At 31.0% G+C, this 18508-nt stretch overlaps 4 protein-coding genes across 6 annotated transcripts; 1 reads left to right on the forward strand and 3 right to left on the reverse strand.

Moving 5' to 3' along the window:
• Positions 1-8: 8 nt before the first annotated feature.
• Positions 9-3408, reverse strand: LOC111680657. The gene is made up of 3 exons (XM_023442336.2): positions 2805-3408; positions 1667-2741; positions 9-998 (listed from the first exon to the last, which is right to left on the reverse strand). Exons 1-3 carry the CDS (start codon positions 3264-3266, stop codon positions 604-606), a joined length of 1932 nt encoding a protein of 643 aa, XP_023298104.2. The 5' UTR covers positions 3267-3408; the 3' UTR covers positions 9-603.
• A 1509-nt stretch (positions 3409-4917) lies between these two features.
• On the reverse strand, positions 4918-7556 carry LOC111680654. Its single transcript, XM_023442331.2, has 3 exons — positions 6979-7556; positions 5815-6922; positions 4918-5542 (listed from the first exon to the last, which is right to left on the reverse strand). Exons 1-3 carry the CDS (start codon positions 7438-7440, stop codon positions 5148-5150), a joined length of 1965 nt encoding a protein of 654 aa, XP_023298099.2. The 5' UTR covers positions 7441-7556; the 3' UTR covers positions 4918-5147.
• A 367-nt stretch (positions 7557-7923) lies between these two features.
• Positions 7924-8642, forward strand: LOC111680656 (adenosine 5'-monophosphoramidase HINT1). Its single transcript, XM_023442335.2, has 2 exons — positions 7924-8072; positions 8140-8642. Exons 1-2 carry the CDS (start codon positions 8020-8022, stop codon positions 8552-8554), a joined length of 468 nt encoding a protein of 155 aa, XP_023298103.1. The 5' UTR covers positions 7924-8019; the 3' UTR covers positions 8555-8642.
• A 66-nt stretch (positions 8643-8708) lies between these two features.
• LOC111680655 (rab-like protein 3) lies at positions 8709-10073 on the reverse strand. Of its 3 annotated transcripts, XM_046946178.1 has the most exons (4): positions 9918-10073; positions 9362-9859; positions 8872-9183; positions 8709-8766 (listed from the first exon to the last, which is right to left on the reverse strand). In XM_046946178.1, exons 1-4 carry the CDS (start codon positions 9964-9966, stop codon positions 8756-8758), a joined length of 870 nt encoding a protein of 289 aa, XP_046802134.1. In that variant the 5' UTR covers positions 9967-10073; the 3' UTR covers positions 8709-8755. The 3 variants fall into 3 exon arrangements, with proteins under 3 accessions (XP_046802134.1, XP_023298101.2, XP_023298100.2); XM_023442333.2 differs by having other exon boundaries at positions 8709-9183; positions 9368-9859; XM_023442332.2 differs by having other exon boundaries at positions 8709-9183.
• Positions 10074-18508: the final 8435 nt, after the last annotated feature.

Below are 18508 nucleotides of genomic sequence, written 5' to 3' on the forward strand. Positions count from 1 at the left end.
AGCACATGTCCTTTATATAATTTCCGTTTTATTTTTGTGTAAATAGTTTATCAATTGTTTATGTATGTAAATCTTTCTTATTTTAATATGTATATTCCTATTGGTTAAGTCCCTTAATTAAATTGTTGAAATATTTGCCCTTAATTGTAAAAATGCCTTAAACAAAAATATGAACAAATAAGCAATAATAATAAAAATGATGTTTTATTTATTAGTAAAATAAATATGGCTTTAAAAAGCGGTGTTTTAAATTTAAATGATGCCACAAATAAAAAAACGACAAAATAAAAATATATAGACAAGCTCCTAAATATCAAATAACGATTTCACTTAAAGGACAATTATTTATCTCAGTCATATTAAAATTTCAAATAAACAATGACAACTTTATAAATAAAAGAAAATACACTTTAAAGAAAAAAACATTTATTTATGAGAATCCCAAATTAATACTTTATAAAAATAAAACTTAAATTACAATTTGCAAATTTCATTTAAAAAATTACAGTATAAAAAGAAGAAAAATACTTTTTTTTTAACAAATTGTGCATATATATTGCCATAAAGTCTTCTTTATTCCTAAACTCACATCGAGCTGTCATTTTACTCCAGTATATTTCTACTATTGTCCTGTGGCGTTGAAAAGACAATGGCGCGTATCAGTCCATCACGTACCGACTCACCAGGATCGCCAACATTAAAACGAAATTTAACTCGATTACAGATGACATCCGGCACAGATGTATACATGGGATACCAACCGATTTTATTAAACACTACAAAAACTTTGTAGATTTGATTGCGATAGATATAGACAGGACGATCGAATGAGATTTCCAGTAGAGAATCATAGCGGACACGTGATGTCCAATGAGTGTAGCTGAGTCGAGATCCTTGTACGTCTTGTATATGAGCGTAGAGAATTTCGGTGTAACGTTCGGAGAAACCTGCGGAATTCATGAGTTCACCACAAAGTACCTGGGTAGGTACTTGAACACCTGCAAATGCGATATAATATTTATAATTCTGCAAAAACACGATGTAGTGCGACTGAGCCAATTGTAGGAATTTTAAACATTCACTGCAGTACTTTTTTAAATTTGACATTTTTTGGAGGAATTTAACTTTTTGTAAAGATATTTAGTAAAACTTTTTTTGTAATTAAAATACAAGATCAATTCTAGTTTATTTCTAATTAAGTTCTTGTATAGTTCTAGTTTAGACCTAGTTCAGTTCTAATTCAATTCTAGTTCAGTTCTAGTTTAGTTCTATTTCAATTCTAGTTCAGTTCTAGTTCAGTTCTAGTTCAGTTCTAGTTGAGTTCTAGTTCAGTTCTAGTTCAGTTCTAGTTCAGTTCTAGTTCAGTTCCAGTTCAGTTCTAGTTCAGTTCTAGTTCAGTTCTAGTTCAGTTCTAGTTCAGTTCTAGTTCAGTTCTAGTTCAGTTCTAGTTCAGTTCTAGTTCAGTTCTAGTTCAGTTCTAGTTCAGTTCTAGTTAAGTACAAGTTCTCGTTCTGTTCCTTCAGTACCCGAAATCGAAATTTCCCTAAACAAAATTTTTCTGTAAAACTCCAGTGTCATTAAAATTAAAAAAAAAATAACAGTAGAATCCCTGCCGAGTTAATAGTTTATTTTGTTAAATTCAACAATAACAAATTTGGCACATTACCTGTTATCCAAATATTTGTATCAACTTGAAATGTTAAACCGCAGTCGGTGACACTTGTATTACGATAATCAAATTGAGGATTAACCGTGCGTACACAATACGAACGACGTGTATCGTGAGTAGCACCATCTCCAGAGTCTCCAGCACCCGTAACCAAAGACATACCAACATTTTCTCGCGGTTTGTGACCATAATTGAGCATTGAATTACGATTTGAGCTCAGAATTTGTGGTTGGAGTTGAACCACAGGTGCATCTAAAGAAGGAAAACTATTCGCACTTACAACACCAACACCAGTGACACCACCACTATTGCTGCTACCAGCAAAAAAATTGTTCGACGGATGTGTATGTAGGAATGTAGACATATCACGTTGATTATTACGCTGTTCATAGTAGTTGCGACTGCTACGTGAGCTACAGAAACCCTCCGGCATGGGACAGTCATTAATGGAAGGACTAGAAATTTTAATAAGAATGGCCAAAGCTTCATGTTGTTGCAATAATTTAGAGCGGGCGGGACCCTCAGCAAACTGCTGAGGAGTCATGGTAAGGAAACGTATCTTTCTAACAGCTTTTTTCAACATTTCCTCGTCAACAACAAAACGTTGAGCTTCCATCAAATAATTAAGATTAGCGGCTGCCCCAGCTGCATCCGAAGTTGCAGGTTGTGCATATGAAGCTGAAGCCTCTTCATTTTCTTCAGCATCTGCCACAGATGCATCACTATCTACTACCACCACAACATCCGGGGAAGGTGCATTATCATGATAAGAATTATTATCGCCATTGCCTTCCATATAATGCTCATCATGACCCTGCATCATGGCATTTACATCTGGTTCCATTTTAATTTCTTCGACACTTAGCAAACCGCCCTCACTAGAACCTGGCTCATTTTGTGGCCCAGCCTGTTGCAATCCACGTTCATTGGCAAAGCGCAAAAGAGCATTAAATAAATCCAATTCAGAGTCTATGTTTAATTTATCTTGATCCAAAATAGCCATTAATGTTGACATTTCAATATCCATAAAACTGGGATCAGCTAGAACTTCTCGTGTATGATCAGCAATTAACTTAACGAGAAAACAACAGCAATCATATAAAATCCCAAACTTCAGTTTGTATTATCAACTTACCTCCATACTTTTTTGCATCAAACGAGACTCCTCAAAAAGTTTGGCAAACTCATATGCCCGACAGGCGTTTCTCGGACTCAAGTCCGACCATAAAAAATGTGTACACTGGCCCACAACATGTGGTAATTTATATTTCTTTGCCACATAGCACAACTCACAGGCTTTATCGAATGAACTGATATTTATGCGATCTGAATAAATGTATTCCAACATCGCCTGGAAAGCATCGGGCTGTACATCTGATATAACAATAGGATCATCTTTAGCTGCCGACGGACCAAAAAACATTCTCTCAAATACTGGCGAAGCCATAGCCAAGATTATTTTATGACCTGCAATTATTCTTTGATTGGGCGGTGCACCACCAACTAAAAAACGACAATCCGCCCATTTTTCCGTCTGCAACAAATTTAAGGCGCGATCTTTTATTTCATGAAACTCATGTTGCCAATCTAATTCCATTGTTGAAACTTATATTTTCACTTCACTTTGTACGCACTTAATAATAATATTTTAAATTTTCTCCGTAAAAAACAAATTTCCCCCAAAAATAAAACAAAATTTTTCTGTATTTTTTACTGAATAAATGAACGCGAAAATGCAAAAAAGAAGGAATTGATGAAAAACATTAAAACAGAGTTGCCAACTAAATTTTTTGTAAGTAATATGGTTTCAGCGCTGCCAGTTCGTTAAAATTTATAAAAAAGCATGATTGTGAAAAGTCGAAGTATTTGTTGATTTTTTTAGAGAATATATGATTTCTGTGAAAAGGAAAAAATTTCCTTTTTTGCAGAAACTTATATACTTATATCGTGAGAAGGATATAAGTATATAAGTTTGTCATTCCATCAGTAACTTCTATAATATAATTTTCGGACCCTGTAGTGTATATGGATGCATTTTCTGAGTCCTTGTAAAATCTAGGTAGATACATGGAAAATTTAAAGTTTATAATCTAATTTATAGTTAAGTTTACAGTCTACAATTAATTGTATAGTCTAGTAAAAGTCTAGTATACAGTCTAGTCTAGGGTAAATTCTAAGTATGAAAGTAAAAGATTTAAAACATAGAATATCTATCTATCTATCTATCTATCTATCTATCTATCTATCTATCTATCTATCTATCTATCTATCTATCTACATATCTATCTATCAATCTATCTATTTATCTATCTATCTGTCTATCTATCTATCTATCTATCTATCTATCTATATATCTATATATCTATATATCTATCTATCTACCTATCTATCTATCTATCTATCTATCTATCTATCTATCTATCTATCTATCTATCTATCTATCTATCTATCTATCTATCTATCTATCTATCTATCTATCTATCTATCTATCTATCTATCTATCTATCTATCTATCTATCTATCTATCTATCTATCTATCTATCTATCTATCTATCTATCTATCTATCTATCTATCTATCTATCTATCTATCTATCTATCTGTCTATCTATCTATCTATCTATCTATCTATCTATCTATCTATCTATCTATCTATCTATCTATCTATCTATCTATCTATTTATCTATCTATCTGTCTATTTATCTATCTATCTATCTATCTATCTATCTATCTATCTATCTATATATCTATATATCTATCTATCTATCTATCTATCTATCTATCTATCTATCTATCTATCTATCTATCTATCTATCTATCTATCTATCTATCTATCTATCTATCTGTCTATCTATCTAGTCCATCCAATACCTGAAGGTTTTTGCAGTTCTCGAAGAAGACACGACTGACTTTTGTATATAGAGCTGACCAGCATAATTAAAATCTTGGGGTTTAAGATATTAAATCTTTTTTCAAAAACATCTATTATTTTCGTTGTTAGGATGAGGTTTAGCTGTAAACGATATTTTGCTGTAATTTCACATATTTCACATATTTAATAATCTATTATAGATTTGGTTAATGTTTGAAATCCAATAAATTGTTTAAAAGTATAATCTTGTAAAAAACTTAAAGCCGTTTTTTCGAAACGAGGTTTTTTGGATTTTGCCAGTCTTGGAGTAAATTTTGTAAATTAGCTACATATCAACGAAATATACCAATTTTTGAAAAACAAACATTTCAAATGAATTTTTTTTATTTTTTTATATTTCTTTATTTATTTCTGAGATTCCAATTGTATAATACTTCTTTATAAAATAAAACAAACCCTAAAAAACATAACATGCATTTCTTTCTTGGTAAGCATAACTTTACTTCAATATTTTATGTTAACAAATTGTGCTTATATTGACACAAAGTCTTATCATTTTTTTTCCAAAAACTTGAATATCGTACTGTTTCGTTCGTAATAATACTTTTTACTCCAAAATTTGTCTACTACTGTCTTGTGGTGTTGAAAAGACAATTGCACGTATTAGACCATCACGTACCGACTCACCGGGATCACCAACATTAAAACGAAATTTAACACGATTACAGATGACATCCGGCACAGAGGTGTACATGGGATACCAACCGATTTTATTAAAGACAACAAATACTTTGTAGATTTGATTGCGATAGATATAGACAGGACGATCGAATGAGATTTCCAGCAGAGAATCATAGCGAACGCGTGATGTACAATGAGTGTAACTAAGACGTGATCCTTGAATGTCCTGTATATGAGCATATAGAATTTCGGTATAACGTTCAGAAAAACCAGCTGAGTTCATGAGTTCACCACAAAGTACTTGAGTGGGTACTTGAACACCTGTAAATGTGAAAAAAATTAAATACGGACATCGAATACTTTAGACTGGTGATTAGTTCTGTTCTAGTTTCGGTTTAGTTCAGTTCTAGGTCGGTTCTAGTTTAGTTCTGTAGTTCTAGTTCGGTTTTAGTTTAGTTTTGTAGTTCCAGAATAGTTGTAGTTTAGTTTATTTTAGTCAAGTCTAGTTCACTTCTTGTTCAGTTCTATTTCCGTTTGAGTTAAGCTCTAGTTTATTCTAATTCAACATAATGTTGTTTAAATTTATACATTACCTGTTATCCAAATATTCGTATCAACCTGAAATGTTAAACCACAATCGGTAACACTAGTATTACGATAATCAAATTGAGGATTAACCGTGCGTACACAATACGAACGACGAGTGTCATTTGTAGCCACATCCGAATCTCCACCACCTGTTACCAAAGACACACCTGTATTATCACGTGATTTATGGGCATTACTATTATTGCCTGGTAAATTGCATGTTCGATTTGAGCTTAAGATTTGTGGTTGAACATGATCGACAGATGCATCCATGGGAGCATAATTACATATGTTACCACTGCCCTGTATGAAGCTATTATTAGGCGTATGAATATGTAGAAAACCAGATAAATCACGCTGACTACTGCGCTGTTCATAGTAGTTGCGACTGCAACGTGAACTACAGAAACCCTCTGGCATGGGACAGTCATTAATAGAAGGACTAGAAATTTTGATGAGAATAGCCAAAGCTTCATCTTGTTGCAACAATTTAGATCTTGCAGGACCCTCAGCAAACTGTTGTGGTGTCATGGTGAGAAAGCGAATTTTCTTTACGGCTCTTTTCAACATATCTTCGTCTATAATTGAATGTTGAGTATCCATAAAATAATTAAGATTAGAAGCATTTGCATTTGCGGCTGCTGCAGCAGCAGAAGTGGACGGTTGTTCATATGAAATAGATGAGGAGGGTGCTGATATTGCTCTGCCACCACCTTCATTTTCCGAAGCATCTGTTGCAGATGTATCACTATCCACTACAACAACATCAGGAGAGGGTACATTATGATGGTAATTATCTTCATTATAATCATCATCATGACCCTGCATCATAGCATTAACATCTGGCTCCATTTTTATTTCTTCAACTTGTAACATACCGCCACCGCCACCACTATTAGCTGCACAATTCTGCTCCGCATTTTGGGTATTGTTCTGCATGGATTCATCTCTAAACATGCCCCTTTCGCTGGCGAAACGTAGTAAAGCATTAAATAAATCCAATTCAGAATCTATATTTAATTTGTCCTGATCTAAAATGGCCATTAGAGTCGACATTTCAATATCCATGAAACTGGGATCAGCCAACACTTCTCGGGTATGACCAGCTATTAACTAAATAAATGATAAAAATGTTTAACATAACTATTGCTTTACTTTCTTGCACTTACCTCCATACTACTTTGCATCAAACGGGGCTCATCGAAAAGTTTTGCAAACTCATATGCCCGACAGGCGTTTTTCGGACTTAAATCCGACCACAGAAAACGTGTACATTGTTCCACTACATGCGGCAACATGTATTTCTTAGCAACATAACACAACTCACAGGCCTTATCGAATGAACTGATATTAATACGATCCGAGTAAATATACTCCAACATGGCCTGAAAAGCATCAGGCTGCACATCGGGTATAACAATAGGATCTTCTTTGTTAGCTAACTGACCATAAAACATACGCTCAAAGACCGGAGAGGCCATGGTCAAGATAAGTTTATGGCCAGCAATTATTTTTTGGTTTGGTGGTGCACCACCAACTAGGAAACGACAATCGGCCCATTTTTCAGTTTGTAACAAATGTAAACCTCGATCTTTTATTTCATAAAATTCATGTTGCCAGTCTAATTCCATTTTTATTTTATTATTTTGGTACAACTTTTTTTTCGATTAAACAAGTATTATTTGAAAATTTATTTAGTTTATACTTGGAGCATTAACAAAATGCGTAGAAAACGCGAAAACACAAAAAGGAATTAAAGAAAAACAATACAATTAAGAGATGACAGATGAAAATATCAACTGGCATAAATTTTTATTAAATTCAATTGGCAACGAATTGTCAAGTGGCAACTTCGTTTTTCAAAAAACAAAAACTTCAAACAAAAAAGTGTTTGTAGCAAACACGAATACGAAAAATACTTTGCCGTTTGATAAACCAGAATTTCCTAGTTCGCCAAACATATCTATTTTAAATGATACATCAAACAGATTCTGTCTGAAGGAAAAAAATCATGGATTTTTGCGCGAACTGCAAGTCGCAATATTTTTGCATATTTTATTGACCTATTTTGAAACAAAATAGTTGACTTCGACTTTTTTCAACAAAAAGTCGATCATTCGAGTCATGATACAGAAATTTGCAACCGTGAAAAGTACTAAATAATTTACTACTTAAATTAACCCCAATGAATCTAGAATATTTTGACATAAATGAGTCTATTGAATTTACTTTCACGAAGCCGGTTAATTATAAGGAAGAACTGGTAAGGATCTGCAAAAACTAACTGATTAAATAAATAAAATGATTACTAATTAAATTTTCTCATTCAGTCTTTATAATTTGCCATCCATTTGCAAGGTCGGAATGGCAAGTGAAGTTGATAAGGCCCAATCGGCCGCACCAGCCGAAGATACAATTTTCGGTAAAATTTTACGCAAGGAAATTCCTTGTAATTTCATTTACGAAGACGATAAATGTGTTGCCTTCCACGACATCAATGCACAAGCACCGACACATTTTTTGGTCATACCACGTAAACCTATTGTAATGCTGTCGCAGGCGGAAGAAACTGATGCCAACTTATTGGGTCATCTGATGTTGGTGGGCAGTAAGGTTGCCAAGCAGTTGGGTTTGGAGGATGGTTACCGTGTGGTCATTAACAATGGCAAACATGGTGCTCAATCAGTGTATCATTTACATTTGCATTTCTTGGGTGGCCGTCAAATGCAATGGCCACCAGGCTAAGAGTAGCTACTAAGTTTATGTGTAATTTTTTATTAAATAAAAAATTCGATTGAAGTACTCCAGGGGAGTTAAAAAGCTTTAAATTTCACTCAAGTAGTTTTATTTACAAAAATACTAAAGTTTAGTGTCTTGAAGAGATAAATAATCAGAAAACTTTTCCATCAATTTTAGATAAGTTGTGAAGTAATTAGATAAGTTTTATTACGTTTTTACTGTAGTGTAGGTACATTTGTTTTTATAAATTTAGCATATATAGAAAATGAAATAAAAAATCATTTATTTTTTAAACTAAGAATTAGAATCCATTAAAACATTACCATATGCTGGTTGCATTTTTGCTATAGGTCTGATATCTCCCACAGGAGAACTATAATTACTGCCGCTGCCACAAATATTCGCAGTTGAAATTATGGTGGGACTACCTTGGGGCGAAGATGACGAAGCCGTATTATAACGACGACGATCGGTTAATGAACCAGAGCTATAAAATCCTGTTTCTCTAGTTTGTTGCTTTTTTTCGATGACCATATCGAAAAATCTGGAAAGCTTAACGGCGTCGGTAGTACCAGCAGCGATACTGCGGGGATCACGACAATTAAGCCAAATTTCTTCGGCACCACATTGTTCGGCTAAAAATACATGTACACATCTGCTATTAATAAAAAAATTACAAGTTATAGGTATAACATTTTTTGTAAGTAGCGGTTATTTGTAAAATATTTCCCGATTCCTTTAATTTCCCCAGAAATGCTTAAAAACTATTTTTTTTTGTTAATTTGGGGTTAAAAATAGAAAAACTATATTTACTTTTACCTATGCCGCCGGCTTTTTGCACTGTTTTCGGTTGTCTTCTCTCATCGACTAAATCTAGTTTTGTGCCCATTACTAAAATTGGTATTTGAGTAGCTCCCACAAATTCTTCGGGATCAAAACCACTGGCATCATTTATTAAACTTGTCGTTTGCCCACTGTTACCAGCACCACTGCTGCCTCCCTTGTAGGTATCTTTGCCTTCTTTATTCAGAATTTCAAATAGCCATTCCCGTAAGTTACTATGACTTTTACGATTTGTTAGATCATGTACCAAAATAATGCCATGGGTGGGAGTGTAAAAAACACTTCTGGTATTTTTGTGGCTTAACGAACCACCAATATCGAATAATTCTATAAAATAGGGCTTCTGTTGTGCAGTACCTTCTTTGTATTCATGTAATTTGATCTCTATATTACAACCCACCGTCCAGCCTGGCCTGGTAAGACTTTCGCCGTGAGCTATAAGATGAGTAAGACAAGTTTTGCCAACACCTAAGAAGAATTTTAAAATTATAAGAATATTTTGAGTTTAAAAAAATATTAGACTTACCTGAATCTCCTACTATAATTATGCGTACTTTATCTATAGTATTTGCCATATTTTGGTGTATATTTTTGTTTTTATTCCACTTTTTTTTAAACAAATAAATATAAATTAATAAATACTGTGTTTTGTGTCGAAGAAAAATGCAAAAACAAAAATGTAAACAAAGGTTTCTTCCTCTTATTTACAATAACAACACTTGTCATTCACTATCGGGTTGATAGCATGGTTGTTATTATTTGAAGGCTGCCAGATTTACTAGGGTTTATCAGAACAATAAGTAGTTTAACGGATTTTTCAATTTTAGTTTTTTTACTTCTTTTACTATTTGAATGGAATTTTATACAATTAAACTTAAACTGAGGAATGTCCAAAGGGTTTATTATTTAATTTTGCTGCAAGGGAAAAATTGTGAAGAAATATATATTTTATTTAAAAAATATATATGACTAAAAAAAATGTAAATTTTATTGGGCCGTTGCTGTACGTTCAGATTTGTCTCAAATTTAATAGTATTGACTCTAATTATTGCATTACTAAATTAAGATTTATTTTTTGCATCTCTTCCTTTACAAATTTGCTTTAATTTTGTCTTTATTTCTTCTCAGCAAAATAATTATGATGCTGATGCATTTCTTGCTATTGTGTCTGTCTCCTAAAGCTGTCATTTCCTGACAAATGCAATAATTCAAATCTGTGTCGTCGTGCTTTGTTTGCGCTGCATATAATTGTTTGTATTTTGAATTTATTAGAGATTTTCTTCATTGAAATGCAGAAAACAGCATTAATAATTTTAATACATTTCCAGTGTGTACTTGGCGAGAGAGAGAGAGTGGGAGCAATTATTTTAGCGCAAGACGAAGATTTCTGGAAGGCCTAGTAGATGCAAGGCCACTCGCAGTCATATTATATTATTGATAATGTAAATTTTATAAATTTCAAAATTTTTTTTCAAAAACTTAAATAAGTTTGAAAGAACCAGTTATTACACTGGTTATTTTTCGGTTCATTTTAGAGGCCTTACATGTTTTTGCCTGAAAGTAAGTTTTTTATTGCAGTATTTTTATGAATATTTAAAGGATTTATTTAATATTGATATATTGATAGTGATATGTCAATATTTGTGACAAATCGTTGTATATAATTTGAACAATGTCAGCAGCAGATCTTAAAAGCATTAAAATTATATACATACTTACTAGGGTTCTATAGTTGAAACGAAAAGTCGACTTATCGACTTTTTGCATTTTATGAAAAGTCGACTTTTCGACTTTCGACTTTTTGCATTTAGTTAAGAGTCGATTTTTCGACTTTTTTCATTTAATTAAAAGTCGATTTTTCGACTTTTCGACTTTTAATATTTTATAAAGAGTCGACTTTTCGACTTTTTCCGACATTTCGACTTTTTCCGACTTTTCGACTATTTTCGACTTTTGGCTTTTTTCGACTATTTTCGACTTTTTTCGACTATTTTCGACTTTTTCCGACCAGAGTTAAAAATTTATAAATGTTGCCATTTAACATTATATTATTATTATTATTATTAAAAAAATTTATTTATATTTTTTCTATTTGTTGCAATTTTTTGAGTTTTTTCGAGTTCTTTCTATTTTCGACTTTTTCCGACTTTTCGACTTTTTTCGACTATTTTCGACTTTTTCCGACTATTTTCGACTTTTTCCGACTTTTTCCGACTTTTCGACTTTTTTCGACTCTTTCCGACTTTTTTCGATTTTCCGACTTTTCGACTTTTATTAACAAAGTCAACTTTTCAACTTTTTTCATAGACGATAGTCGAGTTATCGACTTTTTTGGAACAAAATAGTCGACTTCGACTTTTCAACTTTTTTGGACAAAAAGTCGATTGTTCGATTATTCGAAAGTCGATTTATAGAACCCTAATAAGAAGTGTTAACATTTTTTCGACTGTTTGACTATTTTCGACTATTTTTTTGCTTTTTTCGAGTTTTACCGACTATTTTAAAGTTTTTGACTTTTTTCACTTTTTTAATTTTCGACTATATTTTACATTTTTTTTACTAATTTTGAGTTTTTGACTTTTCCGGCTTTCAGTCAGTCATTTTACGACTTTTCGACTTTCTTCAATTTTTTTGAATTATCGACTTTTTTTAACTAACTTTTCACATTTTTTCATAAACGATAGTCAAGTTATCGACTTTTTTGAAACAAAATAGTCAACTTTGACTTTTTTCGACAAAAAGTCGATTATTCGAAAGATGATTTATAGAACCCTAATTCTTAACATGTAAACAATAACAACTTTTGACATAATGCATACTCTACACAAAAATAAAAAAAAAAATAATCAGCTGCTTTATCGCAGTCACCTTACTTTATATGCAAAGGTCTAGACTTTAGTCTAATCTATAGTCTGTTCTATAATACTGTAAAATACATACAGGACTATAGATTAATATTCCAGAGTATAGTTTGGTCTATTTTAAATAATATATAATTTTGTCCTATTGTCTAGACTGAATTTATAGAAAACGTATCGGTAGAATAGACTATAGATTAGTCTATAGTCTTTAATATAGTCCTACTTATAGCGTAGTGTGGTTTATAGGCCGGTCTATAGTGTAGACAATAGTGCGATTGTTTAGACTTTACTCCGCACTATAGTCTAAAATTTTGTGTTTAGATCTATAGTCTAGACTAAAGACTATAGGTTTGGTGCATAATTTGAGTTCGTTTGAATGCTAAAATATTTAATTATAATTTAAATTGAAGATAATTTTAAATTAAAGACACATGTTATACAAAGCACATCCCCATGGCTTATGTCATAATATCAAAAGTTCCGCTTTTATCCTTTTAACAAGATTACTTCATATGAATAAATATCCTGTACAACAATCAAAAATATATAAAAAACAAAAAATGTAAAACTACCAATAAAGTAAAACAATAAAACGAACAAAAAATATCACATTACCTTGTATTTCCGATTTAATTCAGTCTTCCTTTACCTAATCGTCATCAGGCCCTCTGTCTCTTTATCGTTGCGGTATTATAGCCAAAAGGTAATTACTGTGAAATCGATATCGCTGTTTTGAAAATAGTAAGTTTTTTTTTGCGATTTTCACATAAGAAATGTTTGAATAAAGGAATCAAATACTACAAGAACTAATTCCGGGTTAATTACCTTTGTAAGCATTAAGTTTTTTTGGTTATTTTTTAAGGTATAAAAAGTAAATGAATTAAATTATTTTGTAGGTTTTCAATCATATGTATAGTTTTTACTGTTTTTCGTAATTTGTACTTTGAAATATGATAGTTTTGAAATTGTTTTTTTTTTTTTTTTTTTTTTTTTTTTGAATTGAAGTATTAAAATTGTATTAAAAGTTTAAAGAAAAGATCTTGTTAATTTTAAGAAAATTTTTAGATATTTCAAAAAAATCTATTATTTAACAATAGTAGTTAAATAAAAGATTTTAGTGTGTCTTTATAATGATAATCACCATTTTTTAAAGCTGTACTTTTAAGTGCAAATAACAAATAATAAATCTTTTTATATACAAATGTACATATTTAAAATATACCCCTTTATTTGAATTGCAGCTGCATTACTAAAAACGCCCTTTTTATTTTGCATTCAATCAAATAATATGCAAAAAAATGCAAATTTGTTGAAGAAAAAAATTTACAAAACATGAATTTAAGGAAACCATATCAATTTAATATTGTACAAGTACGATTGAGTAGGGTATTATTGCACCAGAAACCCCTTTGTTTATTTAACACCATATACTAAATAGCGAACGAGGTATTGTGCATTTATGAAACTGTTTGTAACACCTACTTACTTACAACTCTCGACCACAGTGCAGTCTGTAGCAGCTATTATAGTTTGGTCAATAGTTTAGACCAAAATCTGGTCAATAGTCTAAATCATAGTCTGGTCTAAGGTCTAGACTAACATGTGTACTATAGTCTAAACTACATATTGGTTAGTTCATATACTAGTCTTGACTATAGGCTGGTAAATAGTCTAAATTCTTGACTTTAGTCCGATTTTCACTCTATACTATACTCTAGATCAGATCGTTTATGGTCTATTGTTTGCTTTATAATCTAGTTTAATGTATAAACTGTAGTTTGATCTATAATATAGACCAAAGTTTGCTCTAAAGTCTATAGTATTTAGTAGGGTTCCATAAATCGACTTTCGAACAATCGACTTTTTGTCGAAAAAAGTAAAAAAATCGAAGTCGACTATTTTTTTTCCAAAAATGTCGATAAGTTGACTATCGTCTATGAAAAAAGTCGACTTTGTAAATAAATGTCGAAAAAAGTCGATAGGTCGAAAAAAGTCGGAAAAAGTCGAAAACTCAAAAATAGTACAATAAAGTCAAAAATAGTCAAAAAGTCGAAAAAAATCAAAAAGTTGAGAAGTCGGAAAAAGTCGAAAAGTCAACTTTTAACTAAATGAAAAAAAGTCGAAAAATCGAAAAGTCGACTTTTAACTAAATGCAAAAAGTCGAAAATTCGACTTTTCGTTTCAACAATAGGGTTCTATTGTAGTTAGTGGTCTATAATCCAAACTTTCCAATTATCTAGACTATAGTAAGCTCTAAAGTCTACACTATACTCCGAAATATAGTATGATCTAGATTCTAGACTATTGTCTGGTCTACATATATGGTTTGAAAACTTAATATACTGTATCTTATGGTCGGTTATCTAGGACATTAATATTTTACTTTTTTTTGAAATGTAGTTAATATGTAGTTAATTATCTTTAAGTTTATTGAATGACTTTACATTTCTTTTGTGATTGGTATGACAAATTATGTATGAGTTCTTTTTGTTTGCGCCTTGCACCACTTTAAATGTAAGGAACTACTTTTTTGTAGTGTCCTTTATATTTCGTATTGGCTAATTTTTCCACCCTAAAATTGTAATGAAAATTAAAACCAAAGGATGTCAAACATTTCATATCATAATGATTATTAAATTCAGCCATATTGATTTCGATTCTTTTGTTTTAAATTTCATATTCTACATTTTGCACATACACATATGTATTTTTAAAAAGGATAGTTTCTTTAGTATGAATCTCGTAGAGTGGCTAAAACTCATACGGAAGATATAAAATGGAGCTATTGGCCATAAAAGTGAATGGACTTCACTCCAAAGGTTTAAATCTAAAATTATTAATCTTCCGATTTGAATTTACATCTATTTTGTAGTTTATATATTCACTTGTATTTTTTTCCTCTCACATTAACATTCTTTGAAAAAAAAAATGCTCTAGAAAATATAACAAACCAAGTGTAAAAATGAAGCCAAGTACAAGTAAAATCACATCATCAATGATGAGATATTTCCTTATAAACTGGAGTAATTTTATACATGAAATTTTCATTATTTATTTTAAATAAGATTTATGGTTTTTAAATTAATCAACTCTGTATACATATGCACATACACATATACAGGGTACTGCAATTCAAGTACAATAATGATAGTTGTTACTGACGATGATGGGTGGGTGACTTTTTACAGGAAATAGGTAAAGTTATACATATAGAGATTTCATGTTTAATTTTTACATGATGAGATATTTATTTTTAAATTTATCATAAAAATAATAAATTAGCATAGTAATATTGACTATTAAAATAAAGTCCAGACTTTTGATAAACAATTATAGCTTTTATTTGCATACTTAAGAGTGCACACACATGTACACATGATTTAATTTACCGGATACTGTAAATGGTTAATAATGAGCAAGAAGCTTTGTACTAGGTATAATGATAAAAGAAAAGTCTAGATGTTTTGTACTCCAGACTATAGTCTGTTCTACATTAAAAAATATAGCTACACTATACTATTCTATACTTTAGACAATAGTATATTCTATACTCTAAACTATAGTCTATTCTATACTCCAAACTATAGTCTATTCTATTCTCCAGAATATAGTCTCTTCTATACTCCAGACTTTAGTGTGCTGTATACCCAAGAGTATAGTCTATTCTACAGGCCAGACTATAGTCCCTTCTATACTCCAAACTTTAGTCTGTTGTATACTCCAGACAATTGTTTATTCTATGATCCAGACTTTTATCTGTTCTATAATCCAGACTATAGTCTATTCTATACCCAAGAGTATATGCTATTCTACAGGCCAGACTATAGCACCTTCTATACTCCAGACTTTAGTCTGTTATATACTCCAGACAATAGTCTATTCTATACTCCATACTTTAGTCTGTTCTATACTCCAGACTATAGTTCATTCTATACTGTTCTACAGTCCAGACTATAGTCCCTTCTATACTCCAGACAATTATCTATTCTATACTCCAGACTTTAACCTGTTCTATACTCCAGACTATAGTCCATTCTACAGTCTAGATTATAGTCCCTTCTATACTCCAGACTATAATCCATTCTATACTCCAGACTTTAGTCTATTCTATAATCCAGACTATAGCCCCTTCTATACTCCAGACTTTAGTTCCTTCTATACTCCAGACTTTAGTCTTTTATATACTCCAGACAATAGTCTATTCTATACTCCATACTTTAGTTTGTTCTATACTCCAACCTATAGTCCATTCTATACTCCAAACTTTAGTCTATACTCCAGACTTTAACCTGTTCTGTACTCCAGACTATAGTCCATTCTACAGTCCAGACTATAGTCCCTTCTATACTCCAGACTATAATCTATTCTATACTCCAGACTTTAACCTGTTCTATACTTCATACTATAATCTATTCTATGCTCTAGACTATACTTCACATTATAGTCTGTTCTATACTCCAGAATATAGTCTATTCTATTCTTCAGTTGAAATTTTAGAATGATCTATTTAGACTACAGTCTGGTCCATAGTCTAGTCTATAATCTGATCTATAGTTAAGAGTATTGTCTGGTCTATATTAGTTTAGACTATTACTTCTCAACTATTGTCTAATCTTCAGTCTCGTCTTTGGTTTATTCTGAATAAATAAACAAAATGTAAATACATTTTTTTTCTAGCATGACATAATAGAATTTGAGGAGAAATTGCAAAAGAACTCATTTGTTTGCAGAGTATAAAATAAATAAAATGAGCAAAAATATAAAATAGAAGTGAAAATATGAGAATTCTGCAGTTAACAGTTATTTTGCAGAAGTCGATAGATAACTGTTTGAAGGAGAAATTTATTTAACAGTTATCCTTAACATCAATGCAGATATACAATTGCTCCTTTTTAAAAACAGACTTTTAAATACATATTTAATCTCACAGTTATATTACAGGAATTGCTCTAATGTTACTCCAAAGGAAGTGAGCTAAATTTTACATTTTTAAGGAGAATTTTCTGTTTCTATTTTAAATAAAAAACATGTTCGTTTTTTATAGCATGAAGAAAAATAAGTATAAAATCCTTTGTTGATTGATGGATTTTATGTCATGACAGTCGTTAAACGAAATCGTCATAAACACCTTAAATAAAATAAAAATTTAAGGATTATCCTACACCTGCTGTTAACATATCAAAACAATAAACTAAAACGAAACGAAAAAAAATATATATTTTTTATGGATTTTAAAAATACAGAAACCACCTTTATTTTTCAATTTACACCAACCAATTATGATGATGTGCAGGCAACATGCCACCATGATTGAATGAATAGATTTCATGAATGTATTAATGACAGAATGTGTCTTTTTTTATATGTCTGTCTGTCGGTATGCAGTAAATATAGACCACATGTCTATTTCACTTTCTCAATTTTTGTTTATGTTAAAAAGTAGAAGACAGTTTTTACAACCATTAAATTGATTTTATGTTTTCGTTGTTCTGCTTGTGTTTCAAAAAAAAAAAAAAAAATCCAAATGTTTAAATTTATAAAATCTAATAATTCCTTAAAATTTTATTGCTTCCAGTTGTATTTTTTGGAAAAGCATGTGTTTTGTTTATAAAGTATATAATCTAGAAGTATGTGATGGGTTTAAAATTGGATTTTTGCAGATTTGTTAGCTTTAAATATTATTTTGTAATTTTTTAAATATTTTTTTTTATTTGAAAAACATCCGTAAAAAGCTTTTTTCTTTTCTAATAATTGAAGCACTTCGAAACTCAAATTAACAGTTTTTAAATTTTTTTTTTAGGAAATCAATCTAAAATTTCTCAACATTAATATTTATTCAGCAGGACATTTTTTCTAACATTCACAAATACTTATCGATTAAAATTGATTTAAAAATTTCCAAGTTAATCTCCCTCTTACATGTGTGGCACGCATTTAAACAGGCTGCTAAGAGGAAAAGTAAAATATTGCATCAACACAGATCGTTGAAACATAATGCAGCTGTATATGGGATAAAAGTGAATGCAATAGTACGTGTCTAGCTGACAGATCTCAAAATCATACAGAAATCTTCCACTATAATAACAATAAAATTCTACACAAAATGTTATATTTAGAATTCAAAAATTCCTTATACGAACAAAATATACCCTACTCTGTTCAGGCAGGTTATACGATCTAGTCAGTTTATACTTTGTTACGGTCTATCGTCTATAGTTCAAATAATCGACAATAGTCAGACAGTATATTGATTATA

The sequence above is a fragment of the Lucilia cuprina genome, chromosome 3, assembly GCF_022045245.1.
Source record: "Lucilia cuprina isolate Lc7/37 chromosome 3, ASM2204524v1, whole genome shotgun sequence".
Lineage (NCBI taxonomy): Eukaryota > Metazoa > Arthropoda > Insecta > Diptera > Calliphoridae > Lucilia > Lucilia cuprina.